This window comes from Argiope bruennichi, chromosome 4 (assembly GCF_947563725.1).
Source record: "Argiope bruennichi chromosome 4, qqArgBrue1.1, whole genome shotgun sequence".
In the NCBI taxonomy this organism is placed as follows: domain Eukaryota; kingdom Metazoa; phylum Arthropoda; class Arachnida; order Araneae; family Araneidae; genus Argiope; species Argiope bruennichi.
This window is the reverse complement of record NC_079154.1, coordinates 59703983-59725356: the sequence shown is the minus strand read 5'-3', so window position 1 is coordinate 59725356 and position 21374 is coordinate 59703983. Positions and strand designations below refer to the sequence as shown.

Sequence of the window (21374 nt, the reverse complement as noted above, 5' to 3'; positions counted from 1 at the left end):
CGAACTCGCAGCGTTAGGGTTCATAGCCGAGTAACAAAGCCAGTAGACAAAAGTGTACACTCCTTTCCGGAGGTTGTTATCTGGCTTATGAAGTTACCACCACAGTTTAAAGAAATATTTCATCTAACTTAAAATCTTCTTACCTTTTATCATTTTTATAAAGGACATCAATACATTTTTTGGTGATGCTAATAATACAATATTATTATTACATTATGATATAAAGCATTGGAATTTGATTTATGATGCGTGCATGCCTTTATTAGCATTTCAGTGTTTTCATTGCATTAATTAACTATGATTTCTTAAAATTATTTGTATTACTATCAAATTTTAAACACGCCAAATAGGCTAAGATTAAAACGTTAGTAAATAAAAAAGCATCAATCTGAAAATGGATTACTTAGAACTTAATCCAGTAGAAAACTTTAAATATGAATTTTAAACGTCAATGTAACTCTCACAATAAAATTTTTATTTTTCGTATTTTTAAAATATTTATTACAAATATTTAATAATTCTTAAACTAAACGTTAAAAAGCTATTCATTTTAAAACCATTACAATCTGCGCATATTTTTGCTTAGAATCGGAATCCCATGACCATACAAAAGTGATTTGATTTATTCAAATATCTTCAGTTAAAATGTCTTTGAAAAAGTGTTAAATCTTCTCAGATATATACGCATTGTGATTTTTTTAAAGATATTTTTTTATTCATTACTCATGATATTAGAACATGCGATGATTTGTAATTTTCAAAATCAACTTGGCATGTTTTTTTCTGCTAACGCATCTTTAAAGTAAGCAACTGCCTAGAAGCTCTGCAAACATTAGAGAATCCCAAGACCCTGAGAATTTTTTTCGGTATTTTTGTGTTCCTATTTGTTGTTTTTTTATGGTCAAGTACTTGAATGTATTCAATTTGAAATAAAATATTGCTTAAATTTTTTAATATTATTCCTATAATTTTCATTTTACTGTGTTCAAAATCGTTTGCTTATCAGTATTTTTTTTTCCTTTCTTTCTGTTATTAGCCGACTGACTCACAAGTCGGCAACCGTGATAAATTTTGTATTTAAACATTTAGAATGAGTTTTAAAAAATGTATAACTTTTACTAATTTGTTTTTACAAATTTCATTTTATTTTTCTACTTGCAAGTAACTGAAACTTGGAACTCTGGAAGTCATCTTCAATTAAATATTTTATCATTATTGCCTGTCGAAAAAAGTTGTCTACTAAGAGACTAAATTGAAATCAATAAAAAATAGATGATTTTGAAGCTCGATTAAGGAAAAAAGGGTACCGAATTTTGTCTAGGGTCCCTACGGAACGTGTTGATATCAAATAAATTTATCATAGTAATTACTATTTTTTCATGAAATCGATTTCTATCTCTTTTTTTTTTTCGATCAGAAAATTTAAAATGTAATATTAAATTAAAACTTAAACTTCATTGCTGAAACAATTATTTACGGAAGCTTCACAATCATTAAGTGTTACTTATTGGAGACAAGTGAAGAGGTTTTCTTTTTGTGAAATTGGTCTTTGAGGTTGGACGACAGCACGTATTTGTTGTTTAGATGACACAAGAAAAGTATTGTCCTCTCAGAATCAGAACATGGAGGCTAGAGCCGGCTTGGTGTCGATGGACGACAGAGGATAAGGAACAGAACCCAGAACTCCCGGAAATGATGAAGTCGGACATGACGTGGCCAGTGACGTCAAGGGGCTGATCGCCGCGACGGCCGGCTTCTGTTGAGGGCAGTGCGAGGTGCTCCATTTCACAGAGGGAGATATCTTGCCTACAAAACGAAATTCAGATTTTTAATCGAAAAAAAATTGCTAATCATTTTTATTTAACAAAATAAAGGACTTTTAGAGACTCTCCCCCCCCCTCCTTTTTGAAGAAGTTCAGTGGCGTAATATGAAGGCTCAAGGATTTCACATATTTAAAAACTTTTTATAAAGCATGCACAGAAAAGATGATTTTATTGAGATGTCATCTGTATGCACAGTACAATCACTTTATCGGGATACTAAGTTTCTCATTCAATTGTTCTTCTACAAATTGAATTTATTTTAGCTGATGATTAACATTTTAGATATAAATATAATACAGAAAAACGTTATTATTTTTATCAGCTGAGCAAATAAACGGCATCAACGACGATAATAAAGGACATCGATCGAATCCGATTTTTGTATAGAACAAAATTTGCATAACACAATTTCAAGATATATTGCAGATTTCCTCATAACTGCAAGAAACAGTTTGTGAATCCAAATACAGTATATCTCAGTATCTATTAAGCGTTTCAAAATTGATATTACGTAATGATAATGGTTAGGCAGCTCTGAAAAATGGATATACAAAAGAATAATTTGAAATGAAATTAATTTTATTTTGTTCAATTTATATTTTATATTTATTACATAACATACCTAAATCTCTGCGAATAATAAAAACGAATGTATGCGCATGTGTAGCTATTAATACCAACAACTTTCAAATTTGACACAAATATACTTGGGAATGTGCATCTCGGGGCCGATTTTTTGAAATTTTTATTAAATAAAAACTAAGCTAAATCGCTGCATTCTCTTCGTTGATTATATATACATACATAACGCTTTTACCTAATATTTGCAACAATATTTTCCATTGTTTTAACGAAATTCAAACTATTTCAATGTTTTACCGATGTTTAAACACGTGTTTTCTTCCCATTGGTGAAAGCTAAAGGGAGATTCCCTTCATATATTTCTGTCATATTCTTTTACATATGCGCAATCAAATTTTACTTTCTGATTTCATTTTATGATTCTTTGTTTGTAATTTGTAAACAAAGCTCTTTAAGATATTAAATATTGTATTCAGTACGTTGAATATTAATACTTACTATTCTCTAATGCATTCTGGATGTATGTTCGAGCCAATTAACTCTTTATTAATTTGCTCATAACTTACAAATAAAATGCATTTTATTTTTGGAATGCATTTAATTTTGGAATTGCTGGCGCATTTTTCATGAAGGTAAAAAAAAAAGGGGAGGGGGCGAGGGAGTCAAAACGCCATGCAGGGCAACTTGAAGTCTGATGATACTGATAGTGACATTTATTTTGTGATCGTGACGCCATATAAACTGAATTCATTTCGAAGATCCAAGTACACAATAAACAGAAGCAACAATAAAACAACGAAAATAAGATGACTAAAAGGCTATCTCAAATTTTAAATTTAAATCGCTTTTTTGAAGGAATTACGAATATCAAGTATATGCAAAATGAAATTTATTTGAAGTTAAACACAGTCAATATCTAGTCTTTAGTGCAGATTTTGAAAATGTAGATAAATAGAAGGAATTCTTTGACATAAAATTTTTAACAAATTCTAGGAAACAAAAGCATTGCATTTTATTTTAGACAAAGAGTATAATACTAATCGGCTCATTAATTTTTTGTAATTGAGTTAGAACTGATATGAAAAATATCTTCAGTTCTAGAAATAAAATTCGTACCAAGAATTTAAAAGGAAAATTTTATATTAACAAGAAATATAGAAAAATTCATTTGAAGGAATATCCATCACAACTTTTTTAACAAATTTTCAATTTAAGAACAAACTTTTGTTGTAAATGTTAAATATTATTAATATCAAGTTTCCAAACATTTGTATATTTTTGTTTTACTTTATTTTTTGAATGAACACTGAATTTGTATGTTATTGAAAGGTATTTTGAACTGAACAATTCGAAGAACTTGATCACATTAATGAAGTTTGGGTCTTTTGACTTATAAATGTAGAATTATGTTCGCAAAAAGAACATTCTTCACTTTCCATAGCTCCTGCGATATTTCACATTTCGTTAACAAAAATAGAGATTATTTATTTTTCTCATACGGTCGTCTTCTCAATTAGCTATCAAATGTCTGGATTGTCACTATCATAAGTATTAAACAAATCCTGCTATTTTTATTATTTTCTTGCGAAAGGTCCAATAACATAATTGAATACGAAGAAAAAAATATGAGCTAAAATTGAGCAGTAAAACTTCTTTTGAAATTTTTTCAAAAAAAGAAAGAAGGAAGGAAAGAAAACTCTAGAATAAACTTAGTAATCATTTTCTAAATTAACATTACCGGATCGGGAAAATGAATGATAAAAAAGAGAAAGAAAAAAGAAAAGCAGAACAAAAGTTAGAAGAACCTTAAGTAGAAAGCTACTTTATCTGAAAGCCAATTTAGCTCTCAGCACGTTGGGGACAACTCTAGTACAGCCATAACTAAAACATTAAGACAACAACAAAAGCGTACCACCAGGACAATAACAGCATCAACGACCGAGCACAAAAAGAAGGAAAAACAACGACCAACAAAAAACGCCATCAGCCTAATTACAATGAGTATCCACCATAGTCCTTTCCCTCCAGCAAGCAGTCTTGGACATCGCCGGACCTAGTCCAAAAGGAAAAAAGAAGAAAGACACAAGAAGAAAAGAAATAAGCAGGGGCGTGTGACACAACGCTGGGGGTCTCAGGTGAAAGATCTGGCTGGCACGTGGATGGAAGGGGCTGAAGACAACGTCCACGTGATACCAGATGGGTCGAGGCAATTCCGTAAATGGTTTTTGGTGTGCCCCATTTGTTTCAGTTAGCGTCAGTAGAAAGCGGGATAATGGAAGCATGACTTCTGCAGCTCCCTTTCCTCTCTCTATCTCTGCTCCTCCCACCCCCAGACTCCCCTCTTGCTGGTGCGCCCCAGGAATGGGCAAGGGCGCAGAGTCCAAACTGCGTGCCCATATACTAAGGGGCTGTCGGAGTGTTGATGAAAAGGCCGAATGCCTGGCTCTAAATCGTATTGACTCCTGCAATTTATGGTGGCGAGGAATTCGCTTTGCTGCTCCAGCCTTGTTTGGGTTGCTGTTGGGGCACAAGACTTACACGACTTAACCAAAAGTAAATGGCGCACCAGCGATGGATTCCTCTATTTCTGCCGTTGTTTTTTCATTTTATTTCTCTATATGTCTTTTCTGGTTCTTTACAGTCCTATAGATAAAAAGAGAGTGGGATGGAAAAAGAGAGAAAGAAATAAGGGGATTTATCTTTCAGAATTAAATAAGATTTTAAAGTATTTTGGTCGGAAAAGGACAAAAGAAGCTTTCTTTTATTGAAGCTTTATAGGGGATATTCTATTCGATTATGGTTATTTGGCACAAAATGTGTTTTCGTTCTATTTTCCCTCTACTATTTTTAAGTTTCCTCTCATAAAAACTGAAATAGTTCGATGCTGAAAAACACTATTAAATGGAGTCACTTTTGCGAAGATCTTTTGCGCTGTGAAGTGTATAATAATATTTAGAAAATAAAGTGTACTTTGATATTTGTCTGATTACATAAACAGTGCTAAATATTTTAATCTATATTTACCATGACATAGTAAGCTTTCCACAAATGAGAAAAGACCAAGAAATATTTTAATAGGAACTTTGTATATAACATTCATAAGATGGTTGATTTTTTTTTGTACATTTGAGAAGTCAGTAGCAGCCGATCTTAATAGAATTCCTTCTCTCCAAACTATAATTTCAGGAGCAAAAAAAAAACTATCTATAGATAACAGCAATTTTATTGAAATAGTGAAAATCGCAGCTGATAATACCACAATTTCAGATTTTAACACAAGATAATCTATGAGATATCAAACTCTATTACTATTTCTATAATTAATTTCCAAAAAAAAAAATCTATTTTTGCCAACACTCAAGAAGAAGCCACTAAACACCATAAAAAAGTTGTTTTTGGTGTTGTGGCAGTCGATCTACTTAGTTTATCAAAATTTAGAATACTACAATTCAAAAATCTGTGTCCTGCTATTAATTAAATAATTTATTATTTAAGACAGATTTTATTTTTAAGAAGTTGTTTCCACTCTAAATAAATTATTTCCTAAAAATATTTAATTGCTTTATTTATAAGTTTTTTAATAAAGTCAATACTCAAGACAAAAGAAATTATTAGCCATTTAAAAAGCAGTACAGTGCCTCATTTTTGTGGTTCAGCAACATATTTTTTTACTTCTCTAAGATAGGCAATAATTTTCAAAATTAGAGTTTGAAACGGCCTTTAATGTATTACAAGTTAAATGCCCTTTCAAATACAAGGTCTTTATAATTATAAGGATATAAATTATTGAATTACAGTACCTTGTATTATAAATATGAATTATAAAGACCCTATATTATATATTATAATAGAGTATTTTTATAATTCAATTCCATTTTGAAACAGCCATAAGAGGAAAACTATTGGACAGAACATTAACAAAATTGGAAATAGTTGTTTACAGGAGAACAAGGGACTTTATTTTCCGCACACCACTCGACACTTTTGGGAAATGGGGTTTTATGCAATATTGTAAACTTATATTGACCATGGAACATCTTGAGGGATTAGATGAAGCCTATTCTTACCAAAATAGTAATGTCAGCGTTCAGAACTGCAGGATATGAACCCTACAAGTTCCATATATTACCTACTCATTTCAATTGCATTCATCTAAAGTCATTATTTGGGGATTGCAGTTATAAATGCTAACATTCCAATTTAGATAAAAATGGTCCACGAGATGTCCCATAGTCAATGTTCGTTACAATATTGCATACGGCTTCGTTGCTTGTAAAAATGCCCTTTTAAATTTGTTTCTAATTTTTTTATTGGAAGCGGGTGAGAGGATAAGATTCGATATTCTTCTATAAACTGTTACTTGATAGCATTTTTCCAAAATTTGTTTTCTTTTATGATCATTTAAAACTGTGACTTCAATTATAAAGACCATTCATTGTGTTGTAAAAAAGCCTAATACCATTTTTTATGATTATCCATAACAACTGTGAATCTTTTTTTTATTAATATTACTGAATATTGCTTAACTTTGATCTGAAATAAAATAATCCAGAAGTTTTCAAAAAAGAATGTTATAAAATAAATTCTAATTTGTAAAATGATGCTAATTATTCTTATTCCTGTTACATTTACAGTAATATTATGAATATATTTTTATGGATGCAACATAGTGAAATGTATCTTAATTATGTTAAAATCTTTATTAACGCGCGAGTGTGTGTGTGTGTGTGTGTGTGTTTGCTTGCAATAGTATTTTTGAAAAAGTTGTAACATATTAGCAAGTTCATTGACATTAATTCTGGAAATTAAGATCTGAAATCAAATATTGTAACAAGAGAGGATACGGAATAAATTTAACTATACATCGAATCTATCATGCGAAACTGCTTTTTATGTTTTTATTTCCTTGAACTTTTAAATTTAAAAGGCAGTAAAAGATTTTTTAATCTGAAAAAAATAAATTTTACCATTTACTTTATCAAAATAAAGACTATAGAATAATAATGAACATTAAATGTCGCACTTGCTGTTCCGGACAAATTTATTTAGCCAGATGAAAGTGCACTTTCATAAAAGACATTGTTTATTCTCGCTTCTCCAGAAAAATGAATCAGTTCGAAATAAACGACAGACGCAAACTTTCACATTTTCAGGCGCAGCAAAAATGGCTCAGCTCAAAAAAATGATACCCGATCTTGTAACTAACTCCAGGCTGAGCAATCCTTCGAGTTCGTTATTAGCAGGGGCGGCACCCTTCCGGGTCAGATCCTGATTAAGCGCCCCTGGCAAGAGAGATGGCATACTAAAGACGCGTTCCACTGGGGCTCTGCAAACTTCCCGCCAAGGGCTCGGAACGTTGTTCTGATTACCAAGAAAGTGTTCGATATGCCGCAATCAATAAGCTCTCACTCGCGTCTACGTGACTGTGGAAGAAGAGAGAATAAATGCGGCGAATATTACGAGTTTCGCCAATTTAAGATTACAAAACATGAGTTCTCGTTTAGTCTCTTTCTCCTCCTCCCCTGCTTCCCCTGTTGGCTTACTTGCAAATTGTAGAGTTTAGTGAGATTCCTGGTTGTTATGATTTTAAACATACTGAGAAGTTTCAATAGAATGTTTCCTTTTTGTTTAGAGAATAAATTAATCATCTTTCTTTAAGAAGTGTTCGTATGGCTTCGTTTTTCTTTCATGAAATCGGTTCTAATTGGATTATTATCTTCAGTATTTCATTTTTTTTTGTTTAATCCTGCTAGTGTTAATTAATAATAACTGTGTCTAATGTGAAGCATTACGAATCAAATTAAAGAAAAATGCAAACGATAATATTAGCTTTTAATTTAAACAAAGTTACTTTGTCTTGGAGTTATTACGTTCATTTTCGTTTTCATATAAATTATCATCTGACGATTTCTATTTAAACTGAAATCGAAATAATTAAGCAATTCATGCATTGTTACAAATATTTGATAATTGTAATAATGGATGCTATCTAATATCTCACTGTACATTGCTTGTAATTGTGGAGTGTTGTGACATCATTTACATTTTCTGCAGTATGAATGGGGAACGGTCAACAAAATCAAATTTATGTGGCCTATTTTATGTTTCTAAACTGGTAATATATTGAATTTTTTTGAAAAACTGCATGCACAAAATTATCACGATATTAAAAATAAATAATAAAACGTAGCATCAGTAACGGCCTAAGACAATGGACTGATTATGCAATATTTGGTTAGCGATTTAATTCTTTTTCTTTTGCATCATAATTTACTATGATTAATGATAATTCATTATGAAGCTGCAATAATAATGCACTTTAGTTATGATAACTAATAGTATAGAGTGAATTAAGAGCAGAGCCGGATTATCAAATAGAAAAAAATAGGCAACTACCTAAAGGAAAATTTTGAAGGACTTCATATTTCGAAATTATTTTTGGGTGGCACTTCCAACTTGAAGGCGTAATTGAAAGCTTCCATTTGATTTTCAAGAATCAAAACTTTCAAACTCATTCAAATTAAAATCAAAAGCTGTTTAAATTTCAGAATATTATTCTTATAATATTTTTCATGCAAATTCACCAACTAATCAGGGTGCCTCAATCTTTTCAGAAACTGGTTGACTAACACACAAATCAGTCGCTTTGGCAAACTTTGTATTAAAATAATTAAATCATGTCTAAAAATTTTAAAAATTTTAATAATTTTCTAAAAATTGTTTATATAATGATTAAAAATAAGATCAGTATATATATATATATATATATATATATATATATATATATATATATATATATATATATATATATATATATATATATATATATTCGGCCTTGATCAATAAACTTTAAAGAGTTAAAATCTAGAGCTTATACAGCGAATTACTGTGGTGAATTTTAACCCTACGATCGATGCAGAAATGCAATTTTGCAAGTTGCCATAAAAATGAAGAAGTCATTATCAATATGAAATATACTTATTTTTATAACTTGTGTCCTACATTATCTTACGAATGGCAAAGAACTACTAATTATTTATTTGAGATCACATATATTGTTTTAAAAGCTTAGTTTTATGTTGCCTCATGTAAAGGCAATAAAAAAGTCATTTTAGTTGACAAAATTCTATGATACTTTTGATCAGATAGTTATTCAACATTGCATTTTGAAAGAACACCACTTGCATAAATACTAAGTGCAATTAATGTTCTTTTAAGATGTTTGCTGTCATGTGCAATTGGATACATAATTTATCGATTATAAAAAAATATATATATTAAAAAGATAAATTGTTTGAAAGGGGTAGATGACGCAAATGGTCCACAAACAGTTAGAATTTATATTTAAGTGATGTCCACGCTGAGTTGACTTTTTATCTCTCAACAGATTAAGTTAATCAAATTAGCAAGAAAACATTCTTTGTTCCATTAACAGGCGATTCCGTTCTTTTTTAAGATCTCATTAAAAAGATCTCAAAAACAGTCGTAACATTTTCATTACAAACAACGATTCGATTATTTCATCAATCAAATTAGGCATAATTAATTGGGTACGGGCATAATAAATTGTTTGGTTTAAAATTTTTGTTAAATAACTTCATATTCATTTTGTTAAGAAAATTTTATATAGGTTTTGTTAATTGATGTTTCATTATTAAAAACAAATTTCGTAGGTTTTGTTTTTGTCTATATATAAAAAGAAATAAAGAGATTTGGTGGCTCACATACCATTGACTGTTTTCGTGTCTGTGTTGATGGCGGTGAGGACGGGTGGCTTGGTGTCCTTGCTTCCGATGCAGGCCGAAGACCCGCTGCCTTCTTTCATGGTGGTCACCGTGCTGTCCGTGCAGTTATTGGTGGATGAGGACGTGGTGCTTGAAGCTGAGCTGCTGCTGGGTTGAGAGCTGCTCTGCTGGGCCTGCTTCTGCTGGTTCAGTCGCTCCTGTTTGCGGAACTTTGCACGTCGGTTCTGAAACCAAACCTGCACGATATCGGAAGAAGATTATGAGAAATCAGTAAGATTTTATTAGAGAATTAAATAAACAAATGCACCTTACAAAAAAATACTCAGGATTTTAAAAATTTATCAAATATTTTAGATTTCGTTTTATATTTAAAGCTGTTGGGCTTACTATTATTTGGATAAATGTAATTAAAAAAATGTTCGTCTAAATGTTCTTAAAACTGATGTTTTAAATGGTAAAAAACTTTTTCTTTTAGCACTAATATTTATCACAGTTCACAATGCATTCAATATGAAGAAAATTTATCAAATATGAATTCTTTATTCTGATACCCAAAAGCAATGATGCTTTCTGTTCGGAATTCTCAAATATTTATACACGATATTTATTATTATTGATAAGAAATTGAATTAAAAACTATACTTTGGTAAGCTTCTTCCATTCAACGTATCTCCAGAAATAAATTGCTTAACTTTAGATGTAACTTTGTTTTTCGTAAATACTGACGTTTTTTCCATATATGGATTAAGGATTTGATTTATATTCCTTCTATGATAAATGAATTTTAAAAATTTAAATCTGTTTTGTCTCATCTTCGGTATGATGCGGACATTCATGGAGGATTCAGAACATTCTATTTAAAATAATTCATAGAAACTTTTCATTAAGAAAGAATTTATCTACAAATGATATATCTTTGATAATGAAACAGTGGCAATGACATTATAAAATAATTATTTTTTATAACTTTCATAGATGGTAAGCACATGAAGAATCACTATTATTCCTTTCAATTTAATTTAATAATCTATAACAATTTGTAATTCTTAATGTAAACTTTTTCCTTTCTGTTAAATATAAATTGTTTCAAAGTATTAAGATAAATTGAAAATATTCGAGGTATCTGTTTTTATTTAATTCTAAGATAGCAATAAACATTCAGATAATTCGCAGTTTACATTCAAATAACAATAAAGTTTGTTGCATTTTTTTTTTTTTTCAATCTTGAATTATGGCAGTCAAAAAAAAATTTTTTTATTATTACAATCATGAAGAATAAGGGAACAATAATGCGTTGCTGTTTCATCTTGTCAGTAAAAAGAACTTAATCAGAATATTATGAGTCAAAAGAACATAATTATTGCATGATAAAGAGGATTTGTGTTCTATTTCCTCTTTACATAAATTTCGTAATATCCTGAAAAATTACTAATATTAATACAATCAATTACTATTAATTATATTTTTAATGACCTTACAGAATCAAAATTCGATTTCAGCCCAAATATATTTAAAATTTTAAAGAAAAAATCTATAAGAATGTGTAAAGCATAGAATGATATATTTGGCAATTTAATTTATGTTGCTTCATTTTCAAGCGTTAACTTAAATATCATTTGATAAATTTTCTAGGCTGGCCTGTTAGTGAGCTGACTTACAATGGATGATTCAATAAGATGAATTGTTGTTAAAGTTTCCTAGTTAAATGTAAAGAGTTGCCTTCGTCTGGGTTAAAATAAACTCCATAGAATGAGTGAATTTAAACCGCTTTTATGTAATGACATGAAATTCGAAGTTGTCAAACTGGGAATTCATTACATCCAGAAACATTCCCATTAAAATATCTCCAGCGACTTAACAAACCCTATCAAATATTCTCTACACATTTTCTCGCACAAATATCAGAGACCATTTCGTTTAAATACTTCATTTTCTATAGTCAGATGAGCACAGCTACACATCTTAATTGCAGAAACAACGAAACAAATCCTCTGTTCGACGTTAAATCGTGTATGGCCTTGGAATTCTACCACCATACATTTAAACGACTTGAACTAAAACATTTTCTACTGGATTTGGGGAATTGACTCGAGAGCCCTTTTCGAAAGAGGGGTATAGATGTTAATTATTCCACGATGAAACAGAAACATTTAAATGGGAGGAACTAAATCTCGAAACTTCCTGTTGATGGTTAGCCTCCGGCAATGCTCCGCTGTTTATACCACTGTGTGTGAGAAATGTTGCCTTTGTTTTGGTCATCAAGGCACACAGCCGGCAGCATCTGCCTGCACACGTGATAGCGACCAAACGATGACTAAAAGTTTGTACACCGACTTCTAAATTTCCCCCCCCCCCCTTGATCGTCTGGAACTCAGTTCACCCACCCTCCCTGCGTTCCTTTTATGCTGGTTTCCCCCGATTGGCTACGTCTTACCCCTCGAGGCCGTCCCCGGGTCTTATCGAATTAACTTAATATCATTAGTCCCAATTAAGGGACGAGTCAACATTGGGTTTCGGAGTTTAGGGGGGCGTTCCCCCATGCCCCAGTGGGGGGAAGAGGGTGGATCAGCCCCAGGGTATACAGAAAGGGGAGGGGGGGGGACGACGGACTTTCAATTAGGAATCTGCTTTTCGTCCTTTGTTCCTTTCTTGTTGCTAATTTTTTCCTGTTCTTTTTTCCAGTGCTTAAGTGGAACGCTTAGGTACAAATAGATCCATCACACATGGTTGTAGTGTCTAGTTCCTCCCCTCCCCACCACCCCTCTGAGGTCATGGTGGGTGGATAGTAACCCTCAACATGTCAGTTTTCATCTTCATGTTTTTCCGTCAATCTTAAAAATTGAAAATCACCTCAACTGTTTGGGATCAAATAGTTTGAGAATGGAACATAGAGAATTCATAGAACTGGATACTGTTGAGACCATTTTCGTTGGTGATAGTAATAAGGAGAACTCGTGGGAAGTAGTAGAATCGGAAATGAAGAATATATCAAAGAATGAGAAATTCTTTCAGGAGTTGTTTATGGATCGCTACTGCGCACAGCTGGAGTTTTCAGATGGATTATAAGAGGTAAAGTTTGAATATTACTTTAAATGCTCTTTGCCAGTGCTATTCAAAGAAATATTGCTCTTACAAGAAGGGAGATATGTACTGAATTAAAACCTTAATCCATTCGCTTAATTGTGATTTATCACTGATTGTAAACGGTATAACAATTGTTCAAGTTCCACACAGAAGGATAAAAAAGAATTTTTATTTCAAAATGGAAAAATTCTTTATTTAAATCATATTTTTCTTCTTAAAATTCTTCAGCAAATAATTTTTTTAAAATATAAAATAGACAAAATTAGTTAAATGTAGACAACTCAAAAAAAAATTTAAAACCATGATTATTTTTTTAAAAATTTTATTTGAAAATTGTTAGATTCTTAGTCTCCATTATTTTAGTTTCACATTAATTTTATTATCAGTCTCTATTTCTTATTCTTATTATGAACAAATTCAATGTATTTTTTCATTTTATGCCCATAAACATTCATAACTTTTTAGCTGAACAGCAGAATAAAACCTGCAATGTAAAATTTTGATGTACAGTTTATTACACTACGGGTTTTTATTTTCCTACAAAATATTATTTTTAATACCTGTCTTGCAGATAATGACGCAGTAAATGAAATTTAATAATTTCTAGAATGACAAAATTATTTTTGCTGATTTTATATTAATCATTTGACAACATCTATAATCTTTCGCAAACCTATATAAACTAGAAGTTACCCATATAAAGTAGAAGTTAGAAGTTATCTTATTTGAAGAAAAAAAGAAAAGAAAAAGAAGCTTTGCATCTTTTTCCATGTGATCTATGAAATTTTTTTTATTATATATGTACAAATGATAACATTGTTGAGTTTTCAGAACAGCATCTAGATTTGACAAACCCTCTTGGGAAAAAGTCTAAAGCCACTAAAGCGGCATTGTGGCTATGTAATATTATTTGTGGTTCGCTTTCTTCTTATTTCTTTCAAGCTTCGGATCAAAACTTCTAGGGACTTCTGTTTGTTCAAGTGCAAAAGCATTTTTATTTGTCTTCCTTTAAAGTCCCCCTTTTTTTTCCTTTTTTTTTTATATAAAAACTCGCATAGGAGATTCTACTTCAACTCCTACTATCTTACTGGTTGGTAACTCCTAATTTATACAGGTATGTGAAAGATTATAAAAGTCGTCAAATGATTGATATGAAATTAGTAAAAATGTTTTTGTTATTCTGAAAATTATTAAATTTCGGTTTGCTGCGTCCTTATTCTGCAAGATAATATTAAAAACAATATTTTGTAGGGAGGAAACCCACCATTTAATAAATTGTACACCGATATTTTGCATTACAGATTTTATTCTCCCTCTCAGTTAAAAAATTTTTAATGTTTATTCACATAAAATGAAAAACTTTATCATTTTAAAGCGTTTAATGTAAAAGCATAAAATTCCAATTAAAGTATATATTGAGAAATAAATTTAACCCTTTTTTGCATGATGACGGAAATTTCCATCATAACATTTAGTGAAAAAAAAATTGTTCTCAAAACAGATGTACTGTAAGTTGGTTGTTGCTGGCAGCTTTTTTCACGACTATTGAGTAATAAGGAACGTAGCTATAAAAAAACTCAAATGTCACAATCATTATAACGGGTTTGAACTTGTCATTCTGCTGCTTGTTGTGGTTGGAAGAAACATGCGATTTCTTAAATATTTTTTATAACTAATCTGATATTTTTTTTTTTTTTTTTTTTTTTTTTTTGCTAATAAAAGCGATAAAAAGTGGATAAATTTAGAAGAGAGGGACATTGAAAATTTTGTATTGAGCTTAACATGCAAATTTGTACAATGATGGTTATTTTCATTATACTGTTTTTTAATCATTTTATATTATATATTTATACTAGGATTTTTTAAACATTTTTTCCTTTAATCTAAAGCATGAATTATATTACCTTGATTTATTTCACAAAAAAATCATGCAAAGAAGGGTTAATCCATTTATTCACATTGCAGTAGCTTTGGTTCAAAATCATTAATGACTTAATCAATGACTTAAGTCAATTAAAAAAAGCTTTAACTTATGTTTGAAAAAAAGGAAAAGATGGATAGTAATGACTAAACTTTGAATGACTTAAACAAAGAGAATATATGCTTTTCTTCAAATGACTTTGAAAGAATTTAAGATATAGATCGCATTCTTCTGTATCTATATTTTATTGATAAAATTACGGAAAATGCAAAAATTAAGACGGACGAAATAAAATTTAAAATAGTTGTTGTAAATTAAACTATACCGGAGCGTTCTGATCTTAGTTGGTATTATTGGAACAAGAGGCGTAAGAAACAAAATGGACCAAGTGATAAGGAGAATTAAAAAAATGTAACACTTCACAGTAAAAAATATTTTTGCACTTGAAATCTATAATTAATTTTTCAAGCCATTGAATTCTAGATCGTGAAATTATAAAGTATCAGCGATAAATGAACGTATATTTTGCAGTTAATATTTTATATTTAATTTTGATCAGATATTAACATAATGAAAACCATAGTTCAATACATAAATTGTGAACATGTTAAAGACTTTTTTTTTCAAATTCAAGTTATTCAAAAAATGTTAAATTTTGTTTCTCAAAATGTTAATTTTTTTATGAATTGCTGAAAAATGAAGTAATTTCATAGTTCAAAAGAATGATTAAAAAGAGAATTCAGAATCAAAATATAAAATAACTTTAATATTGGATATGAATGTTTTATGTTTTTATTCCTCCCATTACCGCTCTCCATTGTTGGTTGATTTATTACTTTCATATATTTGAAATATTAGTTTTGTTTTCAAAGATATGTATTCAAGAGGTTTTCCATATTTTTTCGCATTTATTTATCATAATAATAACAATTATTATTATTATTATAAAGTGAGAAATATTGGAGAGGCTCTCCGCCGTGTTTCTGTCCAATTACACACTTGCAGAATCAGCTTTAAGAATTTTGAGATTACAGGCAGTACTCCTTATCAGACTTCCTCTTTTAAGATGATAAATTTAGTTTAATATTTCAGTTCCTTTTTAACATGTTAATGATTAATAATTATAAATTCAGAATATATTTTAACTTTGTAAATAACTATATGTTTTGTTTTTTAATTTATTTATCTATTATGATTCCAGATTGCCCGATTATCCACATTTGTAAAGATTATTATTGAAGCAGATATTCGATTTTAAGACATTCTAACAACTAAGTGAATGTATTGAAAATAAATAGACCATAAACATACAGGTGGACCAATTATGCTTGATAATATGTTAATGTTAAATTAATATTTTATCATTGATAGAATTTGTATTCTTTATAAAATTATTTATTTGCCAATTAGGAAAAAAAAATTATGCGACTTGCTTGCGGCTACTTTTTAGCTAGTGGTAATAAACGGCTGCTTAGTGCACCTAGTTAGAAATCCACCACTGCACCTTCCTTAGGATGAGAATAATTAAAGCGGTGACTACTAGGCATGCATTCAGGTACAAAAAAATACGTTGCTGTTTCTTATAGCACTTGCCATGGACAAGCCCGTTGTTACGAAGACAGCGATTTTAAGCCGGTGGGGGAGCGTCTCTTGTTTTTTTAGTAGCGCCAACTAGGACCAAGAGTACGACTTGGCTACTCACGCATCACTCATTCACTTGCACAACCCCTTTTTACAGGAGGGCACATTCACACATCTCGCAGATAGAACAACGGAAGAACAACCATGCCCAAACCGGGACACGAACCCAGGAATCCCCAGATCACGGGGAAGACGCGTTACCCCTATGCCAGGACGCCGGCACAAAAAATACGTGAATTCGTAAATAGTTCTAGGATTTTGTTTTTAAACAGATATTACAATAAATTGGCGGTTGGTGTTAAAGAATGACATAGAGGTGAAAATTATTGTTATTTTATAATGACTGGCTTCCGTTACCAATAAATTAGTAAGTAACCATAAGTAGTCATTTATATTAAAATCATGTCATGTATCATTTGCAGAAAAAATACAGGAGGTTAAAAAACCCTTGCACAATAAATTAAGTAAAATTTAAAACCATAACTATTTCGAAACATTGATGTCGAAAAGGATCTGAAAGGATATGACCATAGATGAAATACTTTTCCAAAGAAAAAAAATCCGGATTCTAGATGCTTATGCTTTAAACAAAATTCATGGGAATCAAATTCATGGCTTATGCTTAAAATAAAATTCAAAATTCATGGAATTCTAAATCATCATATATTAATAGGCTAAAACATCTGCAATGATTTCTTTCCTTGGGATATAATTAATAAATCCTTCAACAATTTAAAGTTTTTTTTCTAATTATATACAGCCAAAGAACGGAATTTATTGCTTAAGAGTTTAAATAAAATAATATTTAAACTAAGATTCTAAACTATTCAATCACTCTTTTACGAAACATGAGGAGAAAAATGTAAAAAACTATTCATAAATTTAAAAAATATATATATTAGTATTAAAAAGTTTGTAATGAATTATTTAATGATTGAAAATCAAGATTCTTTGTTTTATTTTTTTAAATATTAGTGCTCGTCAAAGAAAATCAAACTTCTGTGTTTTGTCGACTATAATTAACCTCTTAACTGTTTTTCCTGAGTGCCATACGTGCATCGATTTATCGAATTTTGATAGTTGTAAGCAAAAAATAAACCATTCATAACGATTATAATTCAATATTAAAATTACTTCGAATTCATAGAAAAGTTAAGTATTCAATGATTTACATTTGAATCAAAATAAGAAAATATTAACCAAAATAGAAGATGTATTTTATTAGATGTAAACAGTTAAGGGAGTTAATCTGAGATGGTATATTGTTAGAAAATCCTAGATATATGCATGTGCAGAATTAACACATTTTAAAAATCATGAGCTGTTATTCACAAATGTTATAATTTGTTATTAAAATTACACTGAAATAGTAAACACATTAAGTATTCTATAAAGTCTTAGTTATATAAAAACGATAATACCTGAAACAGAAAAAGCATCTAATTAGATAATACTAAAATAAAATAAATGATTCAAACTTTAATTTATTCATTGATTCCGTAAAATTCATTCCAAAATTATATTTCCAAAAGAAATAATAATATAATAAAAATTGTGAAGAAAAAAATAGTGAAGAATGTAACTTGTAATGAAAATTTTGTATCTGATTTCTTTTTACCCTGTTTATAATTATCTATGTCTCATCTATTTGTCTGTCTTTTACAAAAGACGTAGTTATTTTTAATCATTTTTGAAAGACATGAAATTTTTAACAGGTATTACGTAAAATTCATTTTGATTCGCAAACATTTATTTGTATGCATATTATTTTATGTCTGTGATTATTGAAAATCTCCAAATATCATTATTTTCCTGAAGAATTTATTTCATTAAAAATTAAACTTTGAAATATCAATAAAAAATTTAACTTCCAAAAGTTAATATTGAAAATCGAAAAAAAAAAAATGTTTGCAGCTTTTTAATATATTCTGCGTAACATTTAATTAATATTAACATAATTAATTGACGTAAACGAAAATTGCGGGTAAAAAATGTGAAAAAAAATTAATGCTAGTCTCTGAGGTTTCATCTGCGTTTATATGTTTTATAAATATATAAATAAAATGAAATAAAACGAAAAATAAATATATATATCATTTTGCGTCATGCATTTTTTAAATCTTTATATTCAACTCCTTAAAACATTTCAGAACCATAAACCCTTATTTGAATCGAATTAATTAATATTAAAGATTTCGGATAAACAAAGACCCTCAATTTCAGCCTTTCTCTTATATGTATGAAACTTATTTGGAATTCCCCTTTCCTAATTTCGCAACATATATTTGGTTGTTATATAATTATATTATATATTATGTACAACATATATAATAAGTCTTTGATATGGCAACTTTAATAAATTTAATTTTTTAATGAAATACAATTTTAAAAGTGGATTTAAGGGATTCTTCGGTCTTAAATACTTCACACTTCTTTGATTCAGAATTTGATGTAATAATACATTTAGATACCTTGATTACTACTTAAAACCGAATTCCAATAATTACAAAATTCCTGTAAGTTCAAATAAATAATTTTCAAGGAGCAAGATTCAATGTACACTCGAATGCAAGCCAACGTGCATGAATTTAATTATATCCCATAAAAATATTTTCGTTGTATTTGTTTATTTATTCATTTATAATGGTTCTTTTACTATGGCAAAAGCAAACGAGTATAAGACATGAGTAAACATTAAAATGGTTTTTAAATTTCAATAGAAAAAAAAGCATTTCTAAAAATAGTGTTTTAATTAATTTTTAAAAATTAAAATTACAGAAATAATTGTACAGAAATGAAATTTTTGTCGTTGGAAAAATAATTTAAAAAAAATTAAGATGGTGTAAAAATAGTTTTTTTTTTGCAATTGTGGCGCGAAAACGTATAATCATTCTATCTTCATTTCACCTTTTCAAGAAGACACAGGTATTTTTAAATACAGCAGTTAATCCTCCTAGGTGCTGAGGAACATGCGCACCAAAACATGTAAGATTCTGTTCAGATTTGTGGAATTCTATAAGATTCAAACAATCGAACGATTTTATGCGAAGAGCTAGAACAGTATTCGATCGCATGTCAATGTTTATATAAATAATCCAAATTTTATTAATATGTATAGTATTTTTGCTGCAAAAAATACTTTTACATAGAGTAGTATAAAATTTTCTTGCATTCGCAACTTTATTTATAATGATGAAATAAATGAGAATATCTGTTCAGAAGAAACGATTTTTAATTCAGATAATTTTTCAATATCGAAAAATTACAAACTGTATCAAGCGATTTTTAATTCAGATAGTTCCTCAATATCAAAATATTACACGATGTATCAAACGATTTTTAATTCAGATAGTTTCTGAATATCAAAAAATTACAAGCTGTATCACACGATTTTTAGTTCAGAAAGTTTCTGAATATCAAAAAATTACAAGCTGTATCAAACGATTTTTAATTCAAATAGTTTCTGAATATCAAAAAATTACAAGCTGTATCAAACGATTTTTTTTCATTCAGATGGTTTCTGGATATCAAAAAATTACAAGCTGTATCAAACGATTTTTTTTCATTCAGATGGTTTCTGAATATCAAAAAATTACAAGCTGTATCAAACGATTTTCAATTCAGATAATTTCACAACATCAAAAAAATTACAAGCTGTATCAAACGATTTTTAATTCAGATTGTTCTCTCAATTTCAAAAAAACTGCAAACTGCATTATATAATTTTTAAACATTATTAAAATTGATTTATTATTATAAACTTAAAATTAATTTTTTTTACAAAGTTAAAAATGATGCAAAATTTAACTAGAAGCTGAGCGTGGTAACTTAGAGGGCAAATAAATAAAATGATTTAAACTATTCAAAGAGTCTTCCTTCAATAGGAATGGCAATAATGAAGACTACATCGTTTCCAAAAATGGAAACACAATTTTTAATTAATAAAAAAATAAGCCATTTTATTAATTATTTCGAAATTTTTATTCTTTTTTTATTATCTTAACATTTGTGAGTAATTTTGAAGAAAATCAACTGAAGAGTTTGGGCTTTCCATTATGTACACTATTTATGAGTTTTATTTTTATTTATATAAATGGATATTGGTGTTGACAAATTATCTCAAAAATCGTTCAAAACTTTTAATCGAAACTTTCTACAATCAAGTAGATTTATTCAAAGTATAAAATAGACATTTTTTAATAAAGCAAACAAAAAACTCCCAATGAAATAAAAATCTTCCTCATAAATATTGAAAGCGTAGTAAAGCAGCTATTTGCAAATAGCCGGTCTCATTTGTACGGAAAGTAAACAGCGCATTTAATCAATACACCTATCAAGCCAAAAGAAAATATGAGCAACGAAATCGCTTTTCATTAACTTCTTCTAGCATTTCATGAGCTTCCACATTTATTTTAGCTTGTAAAGTAGTTCTTGTGGTCGCTATTTTTCTGTAATATATGCTATTTTAATTTATTAATATGAGATAAAATTCATCTTTAAGTTTCTTTTTTGTCCAAGATTATTCTAAACTTCCTAGTTGTGGTTTAATATTCATAATGAAAGATTTTAAACGATTG

The 21374-nt window shown here is 29.4% G+C and overlaps 1 protein-coding gene across 1 annotated transcript in view; it reads right to left on the bottom strand.

Annotated features, from left to right (window-relative positions):
* Positions 1-473: 473 nt before the first annotated feature.
* Positions 474-21374, bottom strand: part of LOC129966616 (paired mesoderm homeobox protein 2B-like) — a 98899-nt gene continuing 77998 nt past the window's right edge. Inside the window, exons 3-4 of the mRNA XM_056081115.1 lie at positions 10135-10387; positions 474-1806 (exon numbers count right to left, since the gene is read on the bottom strand). Coding sequence (XP_055937090.1) covers positions 1616-1806; positions 10135-10387 — 444 coding nt within the window. The 3' untranslated portion in view covers positions 474-1615. The remainder of the gene's footprint in view (positions 1807-10134; positions 10388-21374) is intronic.